Here is an 18,242-nt window from a genome sequence, read left to right on the forward strand (position 1 = left end):
TAGCGGGACACAGGCAGAGCTCCATTCAATACCATCCAAAGCATCCTGTCTTCAGGCGGTATGTTTGAATCTCATGGTGTGGGACTCGAGAGTGATATGGCCTGAACATGAGTAGCTATATATCAGTGAGGTAGACACACTCCATGTGACACTTTACACTATAGGCCTTAAGCTATGTGACAGTGGAATGATCTGACAAACAGATGAATCTTTATATAAAGGGATGTCTGTTCCCTCTCTCATCCCTCATCCTCATCCTCTCTCTTCTCTCTCTCTGTAGGAGCGAGCCAGTCTGGAGGTGGAGAGGGTCCGGGTTGAGGAGCTGAGGAGTAGGTTGGAGGAGAAGGAGACACTGATCCCCAGTCAGCCAGAGGGCCAGAGAGAGCATCTACTGGTCCAACTACAACAGGTGATTTACTGATCCAGGAACAGTCCACTGACTGGGTTGGTATTCATTAAGGCACGCAATGTGTTAAAACATTTTGCAAAAGAAAAGAAAAAGAGCGCTTCTTAAGTCCAGGTTGTCCCTAACTGTTTCAGTCCGTTTTCTTCCGTTTGGTACCTTATGAATATGATATGATTTTATGCCTTGCCACGAGACTGTGTGTAAAAGAGAATGCACTGCATCTTCTTCCTGTTTGTCTGGCTAGATGTAGTAGGGGTAGTTCACAGGTAGCCTAGCCTGGCAGAGTGACATCACCTGCCCTGAGACCTGAAGTGAAGTCAACTTTGTGCAGTGGAGAGCTAGCTTTTGCTCTAGCCTCATATACAGTTGAATTCAGGTGCCAGTGACAGCATGGTCTCACACTGCCTCTGGTTGGAACCCATTTAACATCATGTGTTCCAATTCAAATCTCCCTGGTCATGGTTATAAAGGATTGCATGAGAACCCAAGGGGAAAGAAGAGGAAAGAGTACATGAAGACGAAGATACAGTGTAACAAACAACAGCGCCATAGAACATAACCCTAGCCACATTCACGACTTACTGCCTTGGGACAACGATAGCTAGCTAAGCTTGCCTCAGGGACACAAAGACATAGTTCCTTTCTATTTGACTTCAGTAACTGTATGTTCTTTCTTGTCGGCGGTACTAGTTATCTTTGTAGTACCTCTTCATACCTGATAGGTCAAAGTGTCATCGAGGTATCTGAGACAGACATGCAGGCAGGCAGACAAAGGGTTCATTGTGCATTTTGGCAGTGACACTGACAATGGCGTGTCATTCTGATGGCAGAGGATGTGTCCCACATGGCACCCTATTCCCAATATAGTGCAGTACTTTTAACAAGAGTCCTATCGGCCCTGGTCAAAGGTAGTGTACTAAATAGAGAATAGGGTGGCCTTTGGGACACAAGCTAGAGACCTAGGACTTAGGGTTTATGGTCTGTGTTTAATTAATGTTCCTGAATGGAGTGGTCTAACCAGTTGTTTTTTGTTTTAGTATTCTAAGCCACAGGCTCTTTCTGTACTAATCGACAGCTTTCTTCCATTTTCTGTCTATTACTCTCCTTCTGCATCTTTCTTTCATCACTTTCTCTCTGCATCCCTCCATCACACTCTCTTTTTCCCTCCATCTCTCTCTTTTCCGTCTCTCTTTCCCTCCGTTTCTCTCTCTCCCTCCATCCCGATCTCTTTCTCTCTCTCTCTGTTCCATCTCTCTTTCCCTCCGTCCCTCTCTCTCTCTCCCCTCCCAGGAGAAAGAGATGGTGGATGCAGCCTGCCGGGTGTTCGAGGACTGGGAATTCCGTGTCCTGGAGAGTGAGGCCGGAATAGAGGAGGAGGAGAGCGAAGGAAAGATAGAAGGGAAGGAGAGAGGGAACGACGAAGAGAAGGAGAAGGAGATCTCATGCCAAAAGCATGCTGTCAACTCAGCGCAGGTAAGCCGGGGTTGTCAAATAAGAAGACAACAACATTTCAGAGAATCTCACATCTCCAAGCAGGTTCTACTGGTTTGGTTAGAAGCGTATCCCCCACCACAGACTCTCTCTAAATGCCCTCTTCCTCTCCCCCCACTCTGTGCTCCCAATGGTAGTCACTCTCTGTTTGGAAACGGCTCTTCACAAGTAACCCCCATCCCCTCATCCTCCTCTTCTCAAATGGAGACATGAGCATGAACTCTCCCTTCTCCTCACACTCTATGGCATCACCCTCCACTGTCACATGACTGCACAAACAAGTTAGGCAATTGCATCAGAAGCACATTTGGGAGGGAGGGAGGGAGAGTGGAGAAAGATGTATAGATGAAGGGAGAGCTGGTCAATAGTGGAATTGGAGGAGAGGAGAGGAGAGGGACTAAAAGTAGAGAATGGAGAGGGAAGGTAAAAGGGGTAGTGGTGGGGAGGGGTTGAAGGATTAAAGGAAGGATTGTATCGTGAGGAGAGAGAAGAAAGAGGATAAACTTAGGATATCATGTGATGAGGTGGAAAAGTGGGAGAATAGAGAAAGAGAGATGAAACAAGTGATAGTGATGGAAAGAGGGGAGGAGAGTGTGGGAGAGAGTTGATTCAGCTGCACTGTGGCCTTGCTTGGGTTGACAGCTCATCTCTATACCTCTCTCTCTCTCTCTCTCTCTCTCTCTCTCTCTCTCTCTCTCTCTCTCTCTCTCTCTCTCGGTCTCTCTCTCTCTCTCTCTCTCTCGGTCTCTATCTCTCTCTCTCTCGGTCTCTCTCTCTGTCTCTATCTCCTCCTCTCTGACATATGAACTGTGCTGAGTTGACATCACTAAATCTTTCTTCCCTGCCATCTCTCACTCCTCTACTCTGTTATTCGTCCCACATCTCCTCTCATAACTCAAATGGATGCTGGAAGGTGTGCCATTGAACATACCTAGATTAACATAAGACGTGAGACATAACAGATAAGACACTGCACATATTTAACACAACATCTCTATAATACTAACAACAACATCCTCTGTCTAACATGCCACTGAACACACAGTACAGGAAGGACAGGAGACAGGATGACCCCGGTGTTTAATATTAATAAGTGACTGACGTTTCATTTGTCGATTTCTTTTCCTTATTGATTGCTTCCTTCAGGAGCGAGTCCAGCAGCTTGAGAAGCAGTTGAAGGAGATGGAGAGAGAGAAGGAGAGAGAGATGAATGCCTTGAGGAAGGAGAGGAAAGAGTTGCTCCACCCCACTCAAAGGGTAAGGGGAACAGAGGCTGATGACCAGCAAATGTCAGAACTTTTAACTTTATTGATTTATTATTTATCAGGGAAATTATTGTGTCTTATATTCCCTGTGGCCCAAGTATGATAAATATGATACATTAAATGAAGTGTCTGAAGTCCCGCTTGTGCCGCCAAACCCCTGCAACTTGTCCAGGACACTGCAGCCCGCCTAGTTTTCAACCTTCCCATGTTCTGTCATGTCACCTACTGATCTACTGATAGCTACGTTATTGGGGAAAAATGTACTTTCTATGCCTGTTATATGTGGTTGTACCACCGAGCTATCTTAAGATGAATGTACAAACTGCATCTGCTAAATGACTCAAATGTAACATTTAAATGAAGTGCTTGGAAGCTAGATAAGAATGTCCATTGTTGCCAGTGTTTTTATTCAATATTCATAATGGTTGTCTGAAGTGCCAAAGCGTGTGATTTGTCAACTCCCTGCTTGGACAGTGATATGGTTTGTTGTTGAACCAATGACATGCCTTTGATTAGTATTATAACAGGGCAAGTTGAAAAGGGGGAGGAGACTAGTTAGAGACAGGGAAAGAGCACAACTGAGCATAGAGAGTGAGCGAGAGAGAGGCATGACTGAAGGGAGGGAGGGAGGGAGGGAAGAAACAGGGAAGAGAAAAGCAGAACAGGGGAGGGTGACTGTGAGGGAGAGAGAGAGGGAATGAGAGAAGACAAGCTGAGAGAACTTAAAAGCGTCGCAACAACACCGGTAAGCTGAGAGACACCACAAATCAAATACGCATGCTTCAAGTGTCTGTAGATTGGGTTAATCAGAAAAGGCATTTAATACAGGCTAAGTGTGTCAGTTAATACTAGGACGAGAGAGGGAGTGAGGGAGGGAGTGGCAGATAGGGGGAGAAAGGAGGGACAGACAGTGTGTTTCTGTACAACTGTGTCTGAATGCAATATGACTTTGTATGACATGCTCGGGTAGTCATATGGGTAGGAGTCACTAATGACAAGAGATGGCACTGTTTTTGGCAGAGACAAATTGATTTCATTGCTCTTCCAGACAGGAGAGAGAGAGAGAGAGAGAGAGAGAGAGAGAGAGAGAGAGAGAGAGAGAGAGAGAGAGAGAGAGAGAGAGGAAGAGAGAGAGAGAGACAGAGAGAGAGAGAGAGAGAGAGAGAGAGAGAGAGAGAGAGAGAGAGAGAGAGAGAGAGAGAGAGAGAGAGAGAGAGAGAGAGAGAGAGAGAGAGAGAGAGAGAGAGAGAGAGAGAGACGGGTTAACGGAGAATGCATGCCGCTTCTGAATTGCTCATGTGTCTGTGAGTCAGGGAGAAGGGGTGGGAGGGAAGGAGGGAAAGCGAGATATAGTGAGAGGGAGATTATTTTTTTTAACTCATTAGGGTGGTTCCTGAGAGCTGGCATGCATTTTCCATTCTCAGTGAGTTGCAGAATGTATTTTGCTACTTGTTACACTCCCACTATGTCCTTTCATTATGTGCCATGGCTAAATGTTGACACAACCGTCTTAGTGTGTCGTGTGGTCATCCAGGTCTGATGACTGACGGTCTGGCCAAACTAACTGACATGTCTAGGTCATTATAACAACAACATTCACCTGTCTCTTTTTTCATTGTCCTCTTCATGGCTGAGTTTATGCCATAACCTGTTATATAACGGTCATACTCCCATCTCTTATCAGGTCTTGAAAGAGAAGAAGCCACTCGCTGATTGGTCCAACATCCCCAGCTCGGTCCCTTGCACGATGTCACTCTCGCCGCTGACCATTCACAAATCACCTCAGGTGTGTTGCCGGGCCGTTACCGTTGACACGGATCATGTTTGCCACTTGTATGTGACACATACAGTGGCAAGAAAAAGTATGTGAACCCTTTGGAATGACCTGGATGTCTGCATAAGATGGTAATCAAATTGGATCTGATCTTCATCTAAGTCACAACAATAGACAATCATAGTCTGCTTACACTAGTAACACACAAGCAATTATACGTTTTCATGTCTTTATTGAACACACCATGTAAACATTCACAGTGCAGGGTGGGGAAAGTATGTGAATCCTTGGATTTAATAACTGGTTGACCCTCCTTTGGCAGTAATAAACTCAAACAGACATTTTCTGTAGTTGCGGATCAGATCTGCACAACGGTCAGGAGGAATTTTGACTGGGCCACTCCAGAAGGATTATTTTCTTCTGTTGAAGCCATTCTGTTGTTGATTTACCTCCTTCAATTGGCAGACAGATAGCCTTTCATTCTCCTGCAAAATGTCTTGATAAACTTGGGAATTCATTTTTCTGTCGATGATAGCAAGCTGTCCAGGCCTTGAGGCAGCAAAGCAGCCCCAAACCATGATGCTCTCTCCACCATACTTTACAGTTGGGATGAGGTGTTGATGTTGGTGTGCTGTGCCTTTTTCTCTCCACACATGTTCCTTCCAAACAACTCACTTTTAGTTGAATCTGTCCACAGAATATTTTTCCAGAAGCACTGTGGAACATCCAGGTGCTCTTTTGCGAACTTCAGACGTGCAGTAATGTTTTGTTTGGACAGCAGTGGCTTCTTCCGTGGTGTCCTCCCATGAACACCATTTTTGTTTAGTGTTTTACGTGTCGTAGACTCGTCAACAGAGATGTTAGCATGTTCCAGAGTTTTCTGTAAGTCTTTAGCTGACACTCTCGGATTCTTCTTAACCTCATTGACCATTCTGCGCTGTGCTCTTGCAGTCATCTTTGCAGGACAGCCACTCCTAGGGAGAGTAGCAACAGCGCTGAACTTTCTCCATTTGAAGACAGTTTGTCTTATTGTGGACTGATGAACATCAAGGCTTCTAGAGATACTTTTGTAACCCTTTGCAGCTTTATGCAAGTACAACAATTCGTAATATTAGGTTTTCTGAGATCTCTTTTTTTTAGGCATGGTTCACATGGTTCACATCGCATGGTTTTAGGCATGGTTCACATGGTTCACATCGCATGGTTTTAGGCATGGTTCACATGGTTCACATCGCATGGTTTTAGGCATGGTTCACATGGTTCACATCGCATGGTTTTAGGCATGGTTGTGAATAGCAAACCAACATTTTGTGAGTGAGTTTTTTTTATAGGGCAGGGCAGCTCTAGCCAACATATTCAATCTCATCTCATTGATTGGACTCCAGGTTAGCTGACTCCTGACTCCAATTAGCTTTTGGAAAAGTAATTAGCCTAGGGGTTCACATACTTTTTCCAACCTACAGTGTCAATGTTTAAATTGTGTATTCAATATAGACAAGGAAAATACAATAATTTGTGTTATTAGTTTAATAAGACTGTGTTTGTCTATTGTTCTGACTATGATGAAGATCAGATAAAATTTTATGACAAATTTATGCAGAAATCCAGGTAATTCCAAAGGGTTCACATACTTTTTCTTGCCACTGTACATAAACACTGATTTGACTCACTTGTTGTTTTTCTCCCAGTAATGTACTGAAACACAAACTCACAGTGTTATTCCCTAACATCAGGAACAAGCCAAAGAATCCGCCAGTTTACCCCGGAGACGGAGCTCGCACCGCAACAATAAGCTCGCCGATAGGCCGGTCTCAGCGCAAGGTGACCTATGATTGGTGTTTAATTATGAATTCATTTTTTTCATTTGCTTTACCTCAGAGCATTTTTACATTTTTGCTTTCTCTTTCTCTTTGATCCTCTGTCTTTGTCTGTGTATTTGTTTAGTTCCACCCCATATATCTCTCTCTCTCTCCTACTCTCTCTCTCTCCCTGTCTCTCTCTCTGCTTCTCTCTTTCTCCATCTCTTTCTCTGCGTCTCTCTCTCTCTGCTTATCTCTCTTTCTCCATCTCTTTCTCTGCGTCTCTCTCTCTCTCTGCTTCTCTCTCTTTCTCCATCTCTTTCTCTCTCTCTCTGCCCTTTCAGTGTCTGCTAAGACGTGTCGGTAGCAGATGTAGCTGTGTGTTATTACCATGCCGTGAGCAGGATATAGCTGTATGAACTGGATGAGCCAGTGGGGCTACTAGTCTATGGCTGTTCTTTAGAAATTCTGTTCAGTTTGTTTGCTCCACTGTTGCCTAAATCCCATTTTTTTGACTCTCTCTCTAACCCACTGTGTGTGTGTGTTTGTATGTCTGCACTGTCATCCAATTCTCCCCCTCTATCTTTTCTCTTCTGCTCTCTCCATTCTCTCCCCCTTTCTCGTGCTCTCCTTACCATGTCTCTTATATAATATAATAAGTGCTATGTGTGCTGTTTTTGTGTCCCTTTCTCTCTCTCTCTCTCTCTCTCTCTGTGTCTCTCTCTCTCTCTGTGTCTCTCTCTCTCTCTCTGTGTCTCTCTCTCTCTGTGTCTCTCTCTCTCTGTGTCTCTCTCTCTCTGTGTCTCTCTCTCTCTCTCTCTCTCTCTCTCTCTCTCTCTCTCTCTCTCTCTCTCTCTCTCTCTCTCTCTCTCTCTCTCTCTCTCTCTGTCTCTCTCTCTGTGTCTCTCTCTCTGTGTCTCTCTCTCTCTCTCTCTCTCTCTCTCTCTCTCTCTCTCTCTCTCTCTCTCTCTCTCTCTCTCTCTCTCTCTCTCTCTCTCTCTCTCTCTGTGTCTCTCTCTCTCTCTCTCTGTGTCTCTCTCTGTCTCTCTCTATCTCTATCTATATCTGTCTCTCTATCTGTCTCTCTCAATCTCTATCTCTCTCTCTGTCTCTCTCTCTCTCTGTGTCTCTCTATCTCTATCTATATCTGTCTCTCTATCTGTCGCTATCTCTCTCTCTCTCTCTCTCTCTCTCTCTCTCTCTCTCTCTCTCTCTCTCTCTCTCTCTCTCTGTGACTCTCTCTCCCTATCTCTTTCACAGGGCTGGTGAGAATGGTACCTGACAGTCCGAGCCCAGAGCGCTTCACTTCCCCCCTCCCCTCCCACCGGCACAGCAATGGGCACAGCAACGGGCACAGACCTGGGCCCAGCAATGGCAGTGGTCTCCTCACCCCCTGTAACAGTGCTAGTAGCTCCCGTGCTGCCAGGTCAGTGGAGGGAAAAAATGTCTAAAGTCACACAAAGTTTAAAGGAACACGTTAGTGTGATTCTATTGTGAGTGAATAAGAGGAGGTATCTGATTGGCTGTCAGGATGAGAGGGAATGTGATGAGTTGTCTGTGGAAGATTGATTGGGTGATTGGGTCAGAGTGGAGATGTAGTTGATGTGATGTGGAGTGTGATAGACTGGCCAGGTGAGTTTGCTAGGTGTGTGTGAGTGAAATATAAACACTGCTCTCAATCTGTGTGGGCGTGTGTGCACTGGTCTGTATGTTTGTACATCTGCGTCCTTGACGACAATAATGCCAATAACTCTGCTGACATGTATGTATTTTTCCTTCTCCCTCCAGCCCGAGTCTGGGACTGTTAAACCTGGTTGAGATTGAGAGGAGACTGAAGGAGGCCAAGGCAGAGAGAGAGAGGCTTCTCAAAGAGAGGGTGAGTCACCACCACTAACATCCCTAATCACCAGAGACACACAGCTTTAGACATGCCGGGTCATATTCATTAGGGCACACTGTAACAAAACGTTTACAAACGTTACTGGACGATTAATTCAGGTAGTCCCTCCCTGTTTCAGTCGGTTTTCTTCTGCTTGTTGCTTAATGAACACAACCCTGTTGTGTGACAACTGAATGAATACCATAGATAATCAACATGACCACCAGAAGAAAACAAACTGTGAAATGGAAGAACACTTCATAGAAAACGAACAAAACCGAACTATGTCATCATTACTGTGTCTCCAACACCGAGCAAATACACTCCCCAATGTATTCATTTGGACAGTGAAGCTAAAACTTGTTTTACATGAGGCGTCAGTATAGAACTTCACCTTTTATTTTAGGGTATTTTCATACATATCTGTTTTACCGTTTAGAAATGAACGCAATGAATGTGTCTAGTGTCCCCATTTTGAAGGTGTCATGAGTATTTGGACAATTTCACTTATAGTGTATTAAATGTAGTCAAAAGTTTAGTATTTGGTCCCATATTCCAAGCACTCAATGATTACATCAAGCGTGCGACTCTACAAACTTGTTGGATGCATTTGCTGTTTGTTTTGGTTGTGTTTCAGATTATTTAATGCCCAATAGAAATGAATAGTAAATCATGTATTGTGTCATTTTGGTGTCACTTTTATTGGAAATAAGAATAGAATGTATTTCTGAACACTCCTACATTCATGTGGATGCTACCATGATTACGGTTAATCACGAATGAATCGAGAATAATAATGAATGAGATGCACACGGATCATGCCCCCAAAAACATGCTAACCTTTTAAGTGAAATTGTCTAAATACTCATGACACCTTCAAATGGGGTTTATGTGCATAAAGTGCTTTCATTTCTAAACGGTAAAACAGATGTATGAAAATACCCTCAAGTAAAAGGTGACCTTCTGTCTTCTTCTTCTTCTTCTGACGCCTCATATAAAAACAATGTCATCTCAAGTCCAAAATGCTGGGCGTATGGAGCCAAATGAACTTTTAGCTTCACTGTCCAAATAAATACGTAGGGGAGTTGTATATGCCTCAGCCTAGATATTGTACTTCATCTTAACCCCCCTGTTTTCAATAAAATTATGCATCATTCTAAAAAATGAAAAACAAATTGAAAAAGGTCTTTGAAGGGAGGCACCTCTTCGAATGGAGGCAATATGATTCATAAGGACACGAGGAGATAGGATACAAGGAAGTGGATAATTAAGATAGAGCATGTGTGTTGATCCAGGAGGAAAGGAGGCAGGTGATAGTGGAGGAGAAGAGGCAGAGAGAGCTGGATGGCCGAGGAGCAGCAGAACCTGTAGAGTCCCAGACCAGGCTAGTCCCTGACCCAGAGGAGCAGCCAAAAACCACCAGTCCAGTGCACAACTCCCTTGAGGTACGTCTGTCTGTCTGTCTGTCTGTCTGTCTGTCTGTCTGTCTGTCTGTCTGTCTGTCTGTCTGTCTGTCTGTCTGTCTGTCTGTCTGTCTGTCTGTCTGTCTGTCTGTCTGTCTGTCTGCCTGCCTGCCTGCCTGCCTGCCTGCCTGCCTGCCTGCCTGCCTGCCTGCCTGCCTGCCTGCCTGCCTGCCTGCCTGCCTGCCTGCCTGCCTGCCTGCCTGCCTGCCTGCCTGCTTGCTCTGGCTGGCTGGTTGTCAACTCTGTCTGTTCCTATGGCTGCTCTGTCTGTCTGTCTGTCTGTCTGTCTGTCTGTCTGTCTGTCTGTCTGTCTGTCTGTCTGTCTGTCTGTCTGTCTGTCTGTCTGCCTGCCTGCCTGCCTGTCTGCCTGTCTGCTTGCCTGCTTGCTCTGGCTGGCTGGTTGTCAACTCTGTCTGTTCCTATGGCTGCTCTGTCTGTCTGTCTGTCTGTCTGTCTGTCTGTCTGTCTGTCTGTCTGTCTGTCTGTCTGTCTGTCTGTCTGTCTGTCTGTCTGTCTGTCTGTCTGTCTGTCTGTCTGTCTGTCTGTCTGTCTGTCTGTCTGTCTGTCTGTCTGTCTGTCTGTCTGTCTGTCTGTCTGTCTGTCTGTCTGTCTGTCTGTCTGTCTGTCTGTCTGTCTGTCTGTCTGTCTGTCTGTCTGTCTGTCTGTCTGTCTGTCTGTCTGTCTGTCTGTCTGTCTGTCTGTCTGTCTGTCTGTCTGTCTGTCTGTCTGTCTGTCTGTCTGTCTGTCTGTCTGTCTTCTCTATAGTGCTATACATCCTTTCACCAACCTCTCCTTTCTCCCTGTTTATTGCTCTCTCAATCTGTCTTTCTGTCTGTCCCCTTCTCACTAACCTTGTAACGTTGATCTGTTTAATTTAGCATATTTATAGTGAAACAATATACATTATACTCATTCTTTTTCTCAGCGCTCCCTACCTCTTTTCCTCTCTGCAAACTTTGACCTGCGGGCCCACGTGGAGTCGCTGGGTCACGGGGTGGCGGGGTGCATGGGCCTGCGTATGTCCCCTCGCCGCTGTGCCGGCTTCTTGACCAAGCGAGGGGGGCGGGTCAAGACCTGGAGGAGGAGGTGGTTCCTCTTCGATATGGACCACAGGCGGCTAGCCTACTACACAGGTGAGGGGGCTGAGAGAGAGAGACTGTGTGGGTGTGGTGGGTATTGCTATGTATAAGCCTAAATGCTAGGGCTGTTGCGGTGACCCTATTACCGCCACACTGGCAGTCTTGAGTCATGACCGCTGTAAATTTCCATGTGAAGTTGAGTTAAGGTAATCTCTTGTTATGCACTCTGGACATGCTTAGATAGTACCCAACTTGCTAATGATCATCAGTTCCTGATGGCCTGTTATTCAGGGCTCTGTTGTCCCTCTATCCACTCTGACATCAATGCAAATGCATTTGAAAATCACATCAAACACTTTTTATCAAAACAGTATCGTGCTTTTAAAACTCACCTCACGCTGAGGATCAATTTGAAGAAAGAAGTTCAACAGCAGGCTGAAACTGATTGTAAAACATGGTTATTGTAGATGTTGTTTCAAAGCCTAATGGACAGCTTTCTAAGGTGAAACACCCTTAGGCATATTATAGCTTATGCATCAAAATCAAAATAACTTTATTTGTCACATGTGTAGTCCTTACCGTGAAAGGCTTACTTACAAGCCCTTAACAAACAATGCAGTTCAAGAAAGAGTTAATAAAATATTTACCAAATAAAATAAAGTAAAAAATAATAAAAGTAACACAATAAAATAACAATAACAAGGCTATATACTGGGGGTACCTGTACCGAGTCAATGTGCGGGGGTACAGGTTAGTCGAGGTAATTTGTAAATGTAGGTAGGGGTGAAGTGACTATGCATAGATAATAAACAGCGAGTAACAGCAGTGTAAAAAACAAATGTAAATAGTCCGGTGGCCATTTGGTTAGTTGTACAGAAGTCTTATGGCTCGGGGGTTGAAGCTGTTAACAAGCCTTTTGGTCAGGATCCAGTTGCAGAGGGAGGTGTTTAGTCCCAGGGTCCTTAGTGATGAGCTTTGTGGACACTATGGTGTTGAACGCTGAGCTGCAGTCAATGAACAGCATTCTCACATAGGTGTTCCTTTTGTCCAGGTGGGAAAGGGCCGTGTGGAGTGTGATTGAGATTGCATCAATTCTCTCTTTCTTTCTCTCTCTCGGAGGACCTGAGCCCTAGGACCGTGCCCCAGGACTACCTGACATGATGGCTCCTTGCTGTCCCCAGTCCATCTGACTGTGCTGCTGCTCCAGTTTCAACTGTTCTGCCTTATTATTATTTGACCATGCTGGTCATTTATGAACATTTGAACATCTTGGTCATGTTCTGTTATAATCTCTACCCGGCACAGCCAGAAGAGGACTGGCCACCCCACATAGCCCGGTTCCTCTCTAGGTTTCTTCCTAGGTTTTGGCCTTTCTAGGGAGTTTTTCCTAGCCACCGTGCTTTTACACCTGCATTGTTTGCTGTTTGGGGTTTTAGGCTGGGTTTCTGTACAGCACTTTGAGATATCAGCTGATGTACGAAGGGCTATATAAATAAATTTGATTTGATTTGATTTGATCATCTGTGGATCTGTTGGGGAGGTATGCGAATTGGAGTGGGTCTAGGGTATCCGGGAGGATGCTGTTGATGTGAGCCACGACCAGCCTTTCAAAGCACTTCATGTTTACCGACGTGAGTGCTACGGGGTGGTAATAATTTAGGCAGGTTATCTTCTCTACCTTGGGCACAGGGACTATGGTGGTCTGCTTGAAACATGTAGGTATTACAGACTATGTCAGGGAGAGGTTGAAAATGTCAGTGAAGACACTTGCCGGTCCACGCTTGCTCTGAGTACATGTCCAGGTAATCCGTCTGGCCCTGCAGCTTTGTGAATATTGACCTGTTTAAAGGTCTTGCTCACATCGGCTACCGAAAGCGTTATCACACAGTCGTCCAGAACAGCTGGTGCTCTCATGCATGCTTCAGTGTTTCTTGTGTCACTGGGTAGCTCGCAGCTGGGTTTCCCTTTGTAGTCCGTAATAGTTTTCCAGCCCTGCCACATCCGATGAGTGTCAGAGCCGGTGTAGTAGGATTCAATCTTAATCCTGTATAGACTCTTTGCTTGAATTATGGTTCATCTGAGGGCATAACGGGATTGCATACACATAGGCATATGAACTCAAGCCCAATTTTTTTTTTAATGAAAATTATTATTGTGCAGTTATACAGTACTTACCGCTTATTAGTCATGGAAGAAAAACATAAAATAAAACTATTTTAAGATTTCTTTGGTGCATAATTGGTCGAGCCTATACCCCAAAGTGAACAAATTTGAGTAATCAATCGCCTTTGAGTGTGAATTGTATTAGTATGCATAGTGGATGGACTGGTTACCTTATGCTATGCTCCAAAATGTCTATCCACGAGTCTGGGAGAGAACGATGCAGTCGGTAAATGCAGTCGGCGACGCAGTCGGTAAATTGATTATGCAGGGTGATTTTGAATAGCCTAGTAATAGGGAATGAATTGGGTGGCACATTACCTTTAGCAATACAGAATATTTCACTACCATGCATTTCCATCCCCTCCTCTCTCCTTTATTCCTTTCTCGAGCAGGCAGACGGGCTGTCAACAGTTTAATGAAATATGTTTCTTTGTGAACTATCCATTTCCCCGCAAATATTTCACTTGGTTTTCCAAATTAAGCAATGGGTAGCTGCAGTAACAGGGTTGGAGAGCTCATGGCATAAACAATTTGGGCGGAATATCACCTGTCACGCAGCAAGAGCATGCTCCGGAAAGGGTTTTGATGCTTGGAGTGAAATAAGCTTCCTTATATTTATTTCTCAGCTGCTCATATTAAGCACATGCTCCACTATATAACCAAAGTAGCTACCTGTCATCATTGAAAAAATGGATCGGTGGAAAAGCACTCGGCCTCCATTCGCTATTCGAGAGCATACAGATGTCTTGCTCCCAGGCAGACTAAATAACTTTTTTGCCCGCTTTGAGGACAATACAGTGCCACTGACACGGCCTGCAACGGAAACATGCGGTCTCTCCTTCACTGCAGCCGAGGTGAGTAAGACATTTAAACGTGTTAACCCTCGCAAGGCTGCAGGCCCAGACGGCATCCCCAGCCGCGCCCTCCGAGCATGCGCAGACCAGCTGGCCGGTGTGTTTACGGACATATTCAATCAATCCCTATACCAGTCTGCTGTTCCCACATGCTTCAAGAGGGCCACCATTGTTCCTGTTCCCAAGAAAGCTAAGGTAACTGAGCTAAACGACTACCGCCCCGTAGCACTCACTTCCGTCATCATGAAGTGCTTTGAGAGACTAGTCAAGGACCATATCACCTCCACCCTACCTGACACCCTAGACCCACTCCAATTTGCTTACCGCCCAAATAGGTCCACAGACGATGCAATCTCAACCACACTGCACACTGCCCTAACCCACCTGGACAAGAGGAATACCTATGTGAGAATGCTGTTCATCGACTACAGCTCGGCATTCAACACCATAGTACCCTCCAAGCTCGTCATCAAGCTCGAGACCCTGGGTCTCGACCCCGCCCTGTGCAACTGGGTACTGGACTTCCTGACGGGCCGCCCCCAGGTGGTGAGGGTAGGCAACAACATCTCCTCCCCGCTGATCCTCAACACGGGGGCCCCACAAGGGTGCGTTCTGAGCCCTCTCCTGTACTCCCTGTTCACCCACGACTGCGTGGCCACGCACGCCTCCAACTCAATCATCAAGTTTGCGGACGACACAACAGTGGTAGGCTTGATTACCAACAACGACGAGACGGCCTACAGGGAGGAGGTGAGGGCCCTTGGAGTGTGGTGTCAGGAAAATAACCTCACACTCAACGTCAACAAAACTAAGGAGATGATTGTGGACTTCAGGAAACAGCAGAGGGAACACCCCCCTATCCACATCGATGGAACAGTAGTGGAGAGGGTAGCTAGTTTTAAGTTCCTCGGCATACACATCACAGACAAACTGAATTGGTCCACTCACACTGACAGCGTCGTGAAGAAGGCGCAGCAGCGCCTATTCAACCTCAGGAGGCTGAAAAAAATTCGGCTTGTCACCAAAAGCACTCACAAACTTCTACAGATGCACAATCGAGAGCATCCTGGCGGGCTGTATCACCGCCTGGTACGGCAACTGCTCCGCCCTCAACCGTAAGGCTCTCCAGAGGGTAGTGAGGACTGCACAACGCATCACCGGGGGCAAACTACCTGCCCTCCAGGACACCTACACCACCCGTTGTTACAGAAAGGCCATAAAGATCATCAAGGACATCAACCACCCGAACCACTGCCTGTTCACCCCGCTATCATCCAGAAGGCGAGGTCAGTACAGGTGCATCAAAGCTGGGACCGAGAGACTGAAAAACAGCTTCTATCTCAAGGCCATCAGACTGTTAAATAGCCACCACTAACATTGAGTGGCTGCTGCCAACACACTGTCATTGACACTGACCCAACTCCAGCCATTTTAATAATGGGAATTGATGGAAATGATGTAAATATATATATATATATATATATATATATATATAAATATATATATATATATATATATATATATATATATATCATATCACTAGCCACTTTAAACAATGCTACCTTATATAATGTTACTTACCCTACATTATTCATCTCATATGCATATGTATATACTGTACTCTACAACATCGACTGCATCCTTATGTAACACATGTATCACTAGCCACTTTAACTATGCCACTTTGTTTACTTTGTCTACACACTCATCTCATATGTATATACTGTACTCGATACCATCTACTGTATGCTGCTCTGTACCATCACTCATTCATATATCCTTATGTACATGTTCCTTATCCCCTTACACTGTGTATAAGACAGTAGTTTTTTTTTGGAATTGTTAGTTAGATTACTTGTTGGTTATCACTGCATTGTCGGAACTAGAAGCACAAGCATTTCGCTACACTCGCATTAACATCTGCTAACCATGTGTATGTGACAAATAAAATTTGATTTGATTTGATTTGATGACATTACATATTTACATTTAAGTCATTTAGCAGACGCTCTTATCCAGAGCGACTTACAAATTGGTGCATTCACCTTATGACATCCAGTGGAACAACCACTTTACAATAGAGCATCTAAATATTTTAAGGGGGGAGGGGGGTGAGAAGGATTACTTTATCCTATCCTAGGTATTCCTTAAAGAGGTGGGGTTTCAGGTGTCTCCGGAAGGTGGTGATTGACTCCGCTGTCCTGGCGTCGTGAGGGAGTTTGTTCCACCATTGGGGAGCCAGAGCAGCGAACAGTTTTGACTGAGCTGAGCGGGAACTGTACTTCCTCAGTGGTAGGGAGGCGAGCAGGCCAGAGGTGGATGAACGCAGTGCCCTTATTTGGGTGTAGGGCCTGATCAGAGCCTGGAGGTACTGAGGTGCCGTTCCCCTCACAGCTCCGTAGGCAAGCACCATGGTCTTGTAGCGGATGCGAGCTTCAACTGGAAGCCAGTGGAGAGAGCGGAGGAGCGGGGTGACGTGAGAGAACTTGGGAAGGTTGAACACTAGACGGGCTGCGGCGTTCTGGATGAGTTGTAGGGGTTTAATGGCACAGGCAGGGAGCCCAGCCAACAGCGAGTTGCAGTAATCCAGACGGGAGATGACAAGTGCCTGGATTAGGACCTGCGCCGCTTCCTGTGTGAGGCAGGGTCGTACTCTGCGGATGTTGTAGAGCATGAACCTACAGGAACGGGCCACCGCCTTGATGTTAGTTGAGAACGACAGTTTGTTGTCCAGGATCACGCCAAGGTTCTTAGCGCTATGACTAAATCCAAAACTAATTTTACATATTAGTAAAGACAAGACTAAATTGAGAATAGTTTAATGGGCAGGAATAGTTTGATGAGAGAACAGCTGTGCAGCCTGAGGCAAGTAACAGAAACGCAAGCCTTTTTTTTTGATACTTTCGCAAATCATGATTAGCCTATTGTCGCATCATGAAGGGGCGCAACTTTGGTTTTAGAAGTGGGAGGGACATAATTTTTCAAAAAAAAGTTCAGTCAGATAAACACTCCGAACAGCCTAACCGACTGCTCGGAGGCGTCCGCATGGTCCTAAAGCATAACGTTGCCTAGTTTTGTATCACATTCCAAAACTGGGGGTGGACGTCCCCAGTGAAAGATGTGCCCCTGGCATGCAGCCCATATATGTTTTTGATTTCTAAGAAATTCTAAGGTTTGTATCAATAACTCTGAATCTAGCATAATATAGGACATGTTTTAAATGATCACTTTTACGCTCAGGGACAAATTAGGGGACTGATTTAGACCTGGGACACCAGGTGTGTGCAATTAATGATCAGGTAGAACAAAAAGCAGCAGGCTCCGGACCTCGTAGGGTCAGAGTTGAGTATCCCTGATCTATGGCATTGAGCATAGCCAGATAACATGCAGTAGGCCAAATCATATTCTGTTCCTCCGAAATGCATTTTCTTCACATCATAATCTTTCTTTAGACCTGCCTAAAATAAATAATGGATTTATTGTGATGGTGAATATTCAATTGATTTATTCTACTTTTAAAAAATGTAGATGTTGCAAGGTGTGTATCAGCAAGCTTGTACGCAGGTTGTATGCGTGGAGGCCTGGAGATACTAGATGTGGTTATGTTAATTGCCGGGCAATTACCATGAGACTGGCAGTCTTTTGCATGACAATAACCAGCTGACAAAATGTAATGACCGCCACAGCCCTACTAAATGCCTATGTGATTTGTGTCTGTCTCTCTCTTTCTTTCTCTCTCTAATTGACTATTGTTTACCTTCAGACTGTGATGAGAGGAAGCTGAAGGGGGTGATCTACTTCCAGGCTATAGAGGAAGTCTACTATGACCACCTGCGTACAGCCACTTCGGTGAGTCCTCATATACAGTATTTTATCACCATAGAGAGGGAACAATGTGCCCATGATATCACCACAACTGATAAAGAGATTATCAATTCATGCATTTAATGCTTGAACCAAATCCCAAGAATTATTGCTCTCTCACCATTCATCTCACTCTCTCTGCCCCCCTCTCTCTCTCTCTCTCTCTCTCTCTCTCTCTCTCTCTCTCTCTCTCTCTCTCTCTCTC

General features: G+C 45.2%; 1 protein-coding gene across 1 annotated transcript in view; it reads left to right on the plus strand.

Moving 5' to 3' along the window:
* LOC123997639 (pleckstrin homology-like domain family B member 3) overlaps positions 1–18,242 on the plus strand; it is a 34,800-nt gene that overhangs the window by 15,008 nt on the left and 1,550 nt on the right. The window contains exons 5-14 of the mRNA XM_046302076.1: positions 281–409; positions 1,697–1,879; positions 3,044–3,154; positions 4,847–4,948; positions 6,670–6,757; positions 7,996–8,161; positions 8,524–8,611; positions 9,910–10,059; positions 11,003–11,210; positions 17,937–18,022. Coding sequence (XP_046158032.1) covers positions 281–409; positions 1,697–1,879; positions 3,044–3,154; positions 4,847–4,948; positions 6,670–6,757; positions 7,996–8,161; positions 8,524–8,611; positions 9,910–10,059; positions 11,003–11,210; positions 17,937–18,022 — 1,311 coding nt within the window. The remainder of the gene's footprint in view (positions 1–280; positions 410–1,696; positions 1,880–3,043; positions 3,155–4,846; positions 4,949–6,669; positions 6,758–7,995; positions 8,162–8,523; positions 8,612–9,909; positions 10,060–11,002; positions 11,211–17,936; positions 18,023–18,242) is intronic.

Source organism: Oncorhynchus gorbuscha, linkage group LG15, assembly GCF_021184085.1.
Source record: "Oncorhynchus gorbuscha isolate QuinsamMale2020 ecotype Even-year linkage group LG15, OgorEven_v1.0, whole genome shotgun sequence".
Classification (NCBI taxonomy): Eukaryota; Metazoa; Chordata; class Actinopteri; order Salmoniformes; family Salmonidae; genus Oncorhynchus; species Oncorhynchus gorbuscha.